The 10,000-nt window shown below is 33.6% G+C and overlaps 1 protein-coding gene across 6 annotated transcripts in view; it reads left to right on the plus strand.

Moving 5' to 3' along the window:
* LOC122260676 (mediator of RNA polymerase II transcription subunit 25) overlaps positions 1 to 7,700 on the plus strand; it is a 22,460-nt gene extending 14,760 nt beyond the window's left edge. For 3 of the 6 annotated variants that reach the window (XM_043028043.2, XM_043028042.2, XM_043028045.2), the window contains exons 11-16: positions 1 to 54; positions 556 to 723; positions 996 to 1,104; positions 4,352 to 4,441; positions 5,069 to 5,382; positions 6,238 to 7,700. The exon at positions 1 to 54 is cut by the window's left edge and continues 109 nt beyond it. In XM_043028043.2, the coding sequence (XP_042883977.1) occupies positions 1 to 54; positions 556 to 723; positions 996 to 1,104; positions 4,352 to 4,441; positions 5,069 to 5,382; positions 6,238 to 6,702 (1,200 nt within the window). In that variant the 3' untranslated portion in view covers positions 6,703 to 7,700. The remainder of the gene's footprint in view (positions 55 to 555; positions 724 to 995; positions 1,105 to 4,351; positions 4,442 to 5,068; positions 5,383 to 6,237) is intronic. The other 3 variants (XM_043028044.2, XM_086555704.1, XM_086555691.1) reach the window with 1 other exon arrangement.
* Positions 7,701 to 10,000: the final 2,300 nt, after the last annotated feature.

Here is a 10,000-nt window from a genome sequence, read left to right on the forward strand (position 1 = left end):
CCAGATCAGAGCCCAGCATTGGAAGCTCTTACTACCTTTTTGTTCAGAGGGATGGTAAGTACAGGACGTAAAGATATTTTGTAAGGGAGGCTAAAATTATTGTTGTGTGTGAAATGCTTTATAGAATTTAAAATCATAAAGATGCAGTTAAAGGTAAAGATCATGAAACCATGGGGAGAAGATGATACTCAGGCTGGCATAAAATTGAGTGATATTGAAAGGGTTTAAGTGGTATTATTTTTAACTAATGCCATAGGATTTGCATAACTTATTTCAGAAACATCAAATAGTTTGCATATGTTACAGGCCCTAGGGGTCAGGGCCTTAAGAGATATAGCATTAATTCTGCTGCAGAGAAGTGCTAGTGATTTAGATAGAGTGGAATGAAGGGGAATTTTAGTGTATTATGTAATATGGCCAAAATATTTAATAAATATTTTTTTGTAGTGTATGGTGTGGCATCAAACAACCATACAAACAATTATATAGCCAAAGGGAAAGAGAGGGAGAGACTAAGGTATCAATTTTATTGCATAAATCTATTTCTATCAACAGGCTGGCTGTGTACATGTGTCGCATCCATCTCCATCTCAGAATGAGGTGAAAGTAATCATCTTACTGTTTTCATGTGAGAAGAAGGCTTACGTTGGGTTCATTCCAGTTGATCAAGTCTCCTTTGTCAACAAGATCAGAAGTGTTATTCAGAGTGCAAGAAAAGGACAGGTATAGCTTCTTCATTATTGTGTATACATATATATCTTAATCATAAACATTTAAAAACTTGTATATTAATAAGAAACTACATTATTACTTGAAAAATACAACTTACATGTTGTCATAGGCTTAAAGTAGACATATTAAGCTTTAGTCATAGTATACAAGCAAATAGCTGAAAATCCCCACAAAAATCATGACACTTGTTTTGTTTATTAACTATTTTCCTTTTTACCAAGCAATACTTTATTTAGCTTTTCATTTCCTGCTTCTTATTCTAGATCCCAGGTAATATCATGGCACCTGTGAGTGGGCCCAATGTGTCTGGTGGTGGACCAGTGATGGTTGTCCAGAACACCCCAGGGATGCCTCAGCTACCTACCAGTTCAGGTATGATAACAGCAACTTTTTTTGATTAAATGAAAAACTTATTCTTTGGAGGTCACTGATTCTGGTTGAAAGAAGACTCATTATGTGGATATTAGATAGTAGAAGAATAAAAAAAAATGTAGGGAATGAGAAACACAGAAGAATGTAAAAGAGAACAGTGTGTTAATGCTTGGGTTTTGCTAATGCATACCATGTGTATGTTTTTGAAGTTATTTTCTTAACTCGTTAATGACGGGTAACAAGATATCCTGTCGAGTGGTGGTAGCTTCAGCCGCCGGGGACGAGATATTTTGTCGAGGCTATCCTCCTGGCTGGCGCACAGGGTGATCAGGCATATAGCGCTTGGCTGCGGCCAGTGCAGGCGAAAATCACGAGGCGTTAGGCTTACGTGTTTGAAATAATCCGGCGTTTCGACCATTTGGAGCCAAAATAGCCCCATCAGTAATGGGTTAATCATGAATATTTGTCCTTGATTTTGCCAAGGGATTTAGGGGAAATAGACTGATTGAATTTTTTTCCAACTCTTCATATGACTTCCTTCTTTGCAGCTTGATACTTAGGAATTATGGGATTACTTTTATATGCCTTTTTATAAATGATTGTATAATTAGAGGCTGAATGGGTTTGGTGGGTCAGGTTCAATAACAGCAACTCTGCAAATAATTAAGTGTAATCAGCTGAATGACTTTTTGTATGTTGTGGAAACCCTACAATAGTAAAGGTGATATAGCCTGTGTCATCTATCCTGCATGTGACACCATACTAATCACATACACATACATGAGACTAGTCATTATTACTACAACTACAACCAAGAAGTTTTCACTGTCACTGCAGAATGTACTTTTTGAAGATGTGATAGCGTTTCTTTTAAATCATTCTGCCTTTGCATCAATTCATATGGGGAATCTTGCCAGAGTTTGTGCAAAAGACAGGGCAATTAGTGTTGTAGTGTCTAAGAATCATAGACTTACTTTTAGCTTTTGTAAAATTCATTGAAAGCTGTGGAATTCAAACAAACTTACTTTTGCTAAGTCAAAGCCCATGTTTATGACTTACCATACTTCCATCATAGAAGAAAAAGGTAATGTTCATTTATGTAGTAATGGTTAACCTGTTAATGACGGGTCAAGTGGTAGCAATGTCAGCTGCCGGGGACGAGATGTTTCGTCATGGCTATCCTCCTGGCCGGCGAGCCAGGTGATCAGGCATATAGCGCTTGGCTGCAGTCAGTGCGGGCGAAAATCCAGAGGCGTTAGGCTTATGCGTTTGAAATATCCCTGCGTTTCGACCATTTGGAGCCAAAACAGCCCCATCTTTAACCCATTCACTCCGGGGCCATTCCGGCTTTGCACGATCGCTATACCGGGGTTCTCGAATGCATAAGCATTCTCGGACGCACAAGCCGCGAGCCTGGGCTGCATACTCGCTCAGACCGAGCGCGCGGCTTGCCCTCACAGCTCATCCCGGGCGTCTGACGCAAAAACCACAATACGTGTCATCACGTCTACTGGCTCCAATGGGTTAATGGGTTAATTAACCCATTACCGCCAGATCACAAGATATCATGTCAAGTGGTGGCAGGACCAGCCACCAGGTATGAGACATTTTGTCATGGTTATCCTTCCAGCCAACGTGCCTGGTGATCAGACATGTAGCGCTTGGCTGCAGCTAGAGCAGGCAAATAGCCCGAGACATTAGGTTTTATGTTTGAAATTTCAACCATTTGGAGCCAAATCAGCCCTGTTGGCAATGGATTAAGGAATGTTAAAAAATATTAAACAAGAAAAGCTCAAGAGGAAAATTATTTTTCCATTCCTGTCTCACATCAAAAGAGAACATGAATTTGATTATTGCTTATTGTCCTGTTTTTAATTTAGAAAAAAATGTAATTAAAAGAAGAAGATACTGATTATTTTTTACCCTCTCCTCAGTTTCGAAAATGCTTTGAAGAGATGACTACTACTTCTAACCCTGGTCTCATAAGAAATAAGAAATTTACTATTTCTGTTCCTCTTTTTAACTTGATACAGTAGGGGCACCAAACGACAGACTTGCTCTGATCTGTGAGGTTATGTATTGCTAGTTTGGTGATTTCAGACATTGGTTGACATTCATCCTCAAAAATGTAAGTAAGTAAAGAGTCTAGGGGGTATCTTTGGAAGGCTTTAGCTCCGCACGCAGATGCTAGTCACATAACTCTCCTAAATTCTAGTGCAACTTGATGAACATAGTCTAAATCACAGACCGTTAACCCATTGTGGATGGAGGATAGATTCACTTGCCCATTTGCCAGGATGGGTTTTATTTCAGAGCGAGGCAGCATGAAGCATCATAATTTGAATCTTCCCACTCTTTTTCAGTCACTCGTTATAAAACTAGAGCCACTTTTGTGTTTTATTTTTTGTGTGTTTAATTGTGTTTAGAGACTTATATATGCCATATGACAGGCTCTATCAAGCCTACAGTTGACTAAAATTGTAGCTTATGATGCATATCAGCCCATTATTTTCTTTATACTAAGTATGATAGAAGTATTGCTGTCATATGGGACGCAAAAAGCAACTTTTTTTTCGTATTTTTGTGCTGTCATGAACAAATCCAAAACATATAACCACCTACAATAAAGATAACATGAAGAGGTAGGGAAGAAGAAGGAAACCTGTCCTTATGACTGTGAGTGCCACAGTAAAAGGCATCCCTATTGGCACAGGAGCACATTTTAGGTACTGGGTATGGTTTGAGTCAACTTCCTTGTCTCGGTCTGCCTGCACATCCTTCATCTGCGGTACTTTAGAGCAAGTGGTCGTCAACTTGCTATGTGCCATCGCTCTCTAAAGATAATGCTTGCTAGAGACTGTGGATGGGTGCCATTCAAGGCTCTCTCTCTTACTGGTGCTAGCAGAAAGTGGTGCCATCTAGGCTTTGGATGTTAGGTTAGCTCAATATTGTGGTAATTATAATAATTATGACTGCAATTGCCATCATCACTCACTCCTTACTCATAGCACAATAAAATAGCACAATGATATAAAATCCCTGAACATCATGTACTTCATAATGCCCTTCGTCAGACTAAAGCTCCTGTGTCATGTACACCTGTATCATGACACCTGTCCACAATGGGTTGACCTTCCACTGTTATGCCATAATGTTGGCTGTCACGTACAGCTTGATCATACCTCATGAATTTTACAATTTTTCCTTTCTTCTTGCACCCACATATGTCAAATTCCTCTCCTTGCAGGCTCAAGCATGAATGTCATGTCCACGCAGAGTATGATCATCCAGCAGAACCCACAGCTGACCCAGGCTCTCAGTCAGCCTATTACCCAAGGTATTATCAGTGGAAATAGTACTAGTATTACCATTAGAGTATTGTTATTGTCTGTGGTTGTTACAATTATTTTTGTTGTAATTATTTTTATATTATTGATATTAATATTGTTATTATTATTATTAGTGTCATTACTATTGTTAATATTATTATTAGTGTCATTACTATTGTTAATATTATGATTATCATTACTGTTATTATTATTATTATTATTATTATTATCATTATTATTGTTTGTCTCATATTTCCTTTTTGTTTTGTTTTGTAATTATTGTTTTTGTCATTGTTTTTATTTTTGTTATTAACAATGTTATAACTCTTATAGATATTATTGATGATTAAAACTTTATTATTGTAATTATTATTATTATTTTTTATGTATATTTTGTATTTTCATTTTCATACATTACATTCTTAGATAAAAAAAATAGTCTTATCATACATGAATTTTCATCTATACATATCTGAAGAGGTAAAAATGATTGTGTGTTTGAGGGAGAGTTGAATGAGGGTGTATGTGTGTGTGTGTGTGTGTGGAAGTGCTAGGTGCATGCGCATGTATTAGTTTATACATTTTTTTATGCATGTGTATCTATCTAGGAAGAAACCTTTTTGATCCCTTTCCAGGAGGCAATGCCATGATGGGTAGTGGCCAGATGTCGCAGATGCCCAGTGGTAACGTGTCTCAGGGCTTGGGCCAGCCAGGGCCAGGCGGGCCAGGTGGTCCAGGGGGGCCAGTTAATGTGCAGATGGGAACCGGCCAGTCGGTCTTAGCCACACAGCTCACCACGAGACCAACACTCAATATACAACAGCAGCAGCAGCAACAACAGCAACAACAACAGCAGCAGCAACAACAGCAACAACAACAGCAACAGCAACAACAACAGCAGCAACCTGACCAAGAGAAGTTACAGCTACTTCAGATGCGTCAGAATCAGGTGAGGCAACAGCAAAAAAACAACAAAATTCCCTAGTATCATAACTTTTTATATTTTTTTATGTTATGTTAGCATGACTGTGTCTTAATTTCATTTTTTATGTTTTTTGAGACAGAGCTTACACATACACTTACACACCTTTTTATTCTTATTTACTCAGACCTTACATATCCTGTTGTTTGTCTCTTGAAATTGGAGCTATAGTTTTGAAATTATAAGAAAAAATTTCCAATTCTGGGCTATAGCTCCGGGCACAGTGTTAAACCTAGGAAGATCAATTTGTTTTGTTTGCCTGGTTTTTAGCCATGTTAACCCTTTCCCGACGGGGCACGCGCTAAGCGAAAACCCCTACGCCGGGCCATTGCAATATTGCATTGGAAACGTCACACTGGCATGACGCCCCGGTATCGGGAATTTAGCTATCTCACGGGTGTGACACACCTTTGTCATAGGGTTAAGTAGCTATATATATATATATATATATATATATATATATATATATATATATATATATATATATATTATTATTATTATTATTTTTTTTTTTATGAAGTAGTGACATTTTTTTTCTGCAAAAAATATGATAACACACAGAGAATTATACCTTGAATATTAGAAAGAAAAGAAAGAAAGAAAAAAAAAGAAAGAAGAAAAGAAAAGAAAAGAAAAAAGAAAAAAATATATATACAAATATATACAACTGTACAACTGCTGGAGTAAATAGTTTTTAATTTAAACAAAAAGACTAATGCTGTACAAAAGTGAACCGTCCCCTTGAAACATGCTCACTTTATTTTAATCTTTTTACCTCTATTTATATGAAAATGTTCCCTAATATTTTTCTTGTGCTAACAGCAGCAGCAGCAGACACAACAGCAGCAGCAACAGCAGCAACACCACAGTGCAGCAATGCGTCAGCAACTTCACCAGCAGCTGCAACACAGGCCACATGTTGGAGTTGGGATGAACATCGGGCCACAAGGACAAGGGGGCAATACTACCCTGGGACAGCCGCGCATGATGCAGTCAACCATGCAGAATCCAGGCCTTAAACAGCTGCTTCAAGTGAGACAACAGCAGCATCAGCAACTCCAGCATCAGCAGCAACAGCAACAGCAGCAACAGCAGGCCCAGCAGCAAATCATTATGATGCAGCAGCAGGGGATGCGTCCTCAGTTAGCTCAACAGGGCCAACAGGTCATGGGCCAGGCAATAGGCCAGCAGGGGATGGGCCAACAGGCTATGAACCAACAAACTATGGGGCAGCAAGGTATTGGTCAGTCAATTCAGGATAGCAGTGATTACATGGATCTTTTGTAAGAAGGAATTTTGATGTTCCCTATTTGTAGGTGCATAAGATGCAGACCTTTTTTTGAAGGATGTCTTTTTTGTTTTTTTTTGTTTTGTTTTTTGTACATTATATTGTATATGTATTTGTTTAAATGTTAATATATACATAAAATATCTCCAAGAAAATTGAAAGGCCTCATAAATGTTTTAATTGTCATTTAGAACAAAAAGATCAATAACTTCAAGGATGGATACCAATAAATCTTACAAAAATAAATTTACAATGCTACAAAATTGTAAACTCATTCTCTAAGTAGACAGCATTGAGGGGTTTCTTTAGTTTTGGCCATGGCAATGGAAATTAGTGCAGTTCCTGGGCTTCTCTAGGAACAGGTCTCATTCTTGGTACAGCTGTTTGAGTAAATAATTAAAGATGTAATGATGTGTTTTATGAGCTTCATTTGCTTCAGGCAGAATTATAATGGGTTATGGAAAAGTTCATCTGTCTATAGCCACAAACATAATGGAATAGTGGAACACTGGACTCTACCCTGCTAAGTATAAGATCAACCTTTAACCCATGGCTATGGCTATGATGATTTAGGCATATTTGAAGCAGGGGCATTTCTGTTTGCTTTTTTTCTGGAAAATAATGCATCTTATACACTGGCAAATGTCACATGTACCTTCCTAATTTTTTACAGTCGTCATTCCTATAATGAAATTATTTGTAGTCATGTAATCATGAATCTTATCCAATTTTTTTTTATGCTGTACATAGTCAAGCATTTACACATTCGTAATCTGTCAGGCTAGTTCTGCCAAAGTTATTACATATCCAGCAGAAAATAAAGTCTTTATTTTGACTTTCTATTCTTTTTTTTCCCTTCATTTTTCATCTTTAGAAAAAAACTGCTCTCATGAAACAATAGTCAGGGAGGAAAACTCCTTGTACCTTGGTTACCAAAAGTTAGATTTTTAACAATGTCTTAATGCTGTTACACACAAATAAAAAAGAAGCATCTGTTTATTTGTATATTATTCACATACCATTTTAAAATAGAAGCTGACTATTGGACTGATATAGGAGAAAATATCTGTCAAGCAATGAATACAAAACTCTATGATCCTTTATTTATGGAAAAGATAATATGATCATTATTTTGCAATAAACTGCAATTATTAGAGTGAATGATGTTTAAATTCCTCATACATACACTCCCTGCCCAGGTAAGGGGGATGCAGTGTAATGATAGTTTTTCAACAAGTGGGCACAGTCCTAAAAGGAGGCACCTCAACAGAAACCAGTTTTAAACCTAAGCTTTAGTCTATGACATAACACCAATACATCTTAAAGAAAGCCGAGTGTATTTAACAAGAGCACTAAAAACTTTTATATCATAGGATGTGATGGAAGCGTGATGGTTGTTGATGGTGCATTCCTGGAAAGGAAATTATTGGAAGAGGGTATTTGGATGTCAGTAACATATTGATGATTTTGTGAATATGAAAGATTGCCTGATTTCAGATATAATGGTATTACTTCTTTTAAAGGAAAGAGGCATGCCGCACAGCCACCCTCGTGTATCTCTCACAAACCTCTACGTGTAGTCTACGCCTATCTACATATACAAACATCCCCTCCACACACACATCACACACACACATTTCACAGCCACACACACACACACTAACACACACCCGACACACACACACCACACACAGGATCAACACACACAAAAAAACAACACACACACACACACAGAGCCACCAACACACACCGGCTCTCACTACACACGCAGTCAAACTATATATATATTCTATTTCACGCATTAATATATATAAAATATATAATATATAAAAGATATATATATATATCAACTAGTCTATATATATATAAATAATTAATATATATATATATATTTTATATATATGATATATTATATATATAATATATGATAATGTATATTATATATATAATATATATATAATGTATATATAATATATAATATATATAAACATATATAGTATATAGAATATTTATTTATAAATATCATTATTATATATATAATGTTGATATAGTAAATATAATATATATATATATATTATATATATATATATAAATATAATATATATAGCTATTATATATATAAAGTATTGTGAGATATATATATATATATATATTACTATGATACTATCTTAATGTATATATTGTTATATTTACTTAATATAAGATATATAATATATATATATATATATATATACATATGATTATATATACATATCTATTGATATATAAATGATATAAATATATAGCATATATATATGTATATATAATATATATTAACTTATATATATATATATCAAGATATATAAAATATATAGTTATTATATAATATTTATATATATATATATATTCAAATAGTATATATAATTAGATATATATATATATATATATAGTTAATATATATATATATATAATATATACTTCAGAGTAATATATATTATAGATTAATATATATATCATATACATATTCATATGAAATACGCACGACTTATATATATATACATATATCCCTCTACTATATATCCGCCGCGACTACATATATATATATATATATATATAATATACATATATACCACTATACCATCTATACATTATATAATAATATATTTTGTGTAATATAGTAACACCTATATGGCTATATATATTATATATAAATAATACAATATCCTAATATATATAATATATATATATAATTATATATATATATAATATTACTATATATATTGTGATATATATATATATAATAAATATATATAATATACTATATATATATATATATATATATGATAAATAGATCATAGCATATTATAAATATGACAATATATATATGATCATATTCAATATGAATATATATATATACTATATATAATATATATAGATATATATATATATATATATAGTATATAGATAATATATATATATATATATATATATGATATATATATATAAGAATATATATATTGAAACTATATATATAATAATGTATAAATATATATATAATATATATAGTACGCTTATATATAAGTTATATATACTATGTATATATATTATATATATTCCATATATATTGTGTCCATATATTAATTATAAATCAATATAAGGTATAATATGTAATCAATAATGAGATATAGATATTTATATTATATATATACCAGATATAGAATATTATTATATGTATATAGATATTTATATATAATAAAATATATCCATGTAATTTATACATATATATATATACGCAATATATAAAGTATATTTTTTTTT

The sequence above is a fragment of the Penaeus japonicus genome, unplaced genomic scaffold (genome assembly GCF_977035675.1).
Source record: "Penaeus japonicus unplaced genomic scaffold, GWHDUDI00000001_assembly GWHDUDI00000003, whole genome shotgun sequence".
In the NCBI taxonomy this organism is placed as follows: domain Eukaryota; kingdom Metazoa; phylum Arthropoda; class Malacostraca; order Decapoda; family Penaeidae; genus Penaeus; species Penaeus japonicus.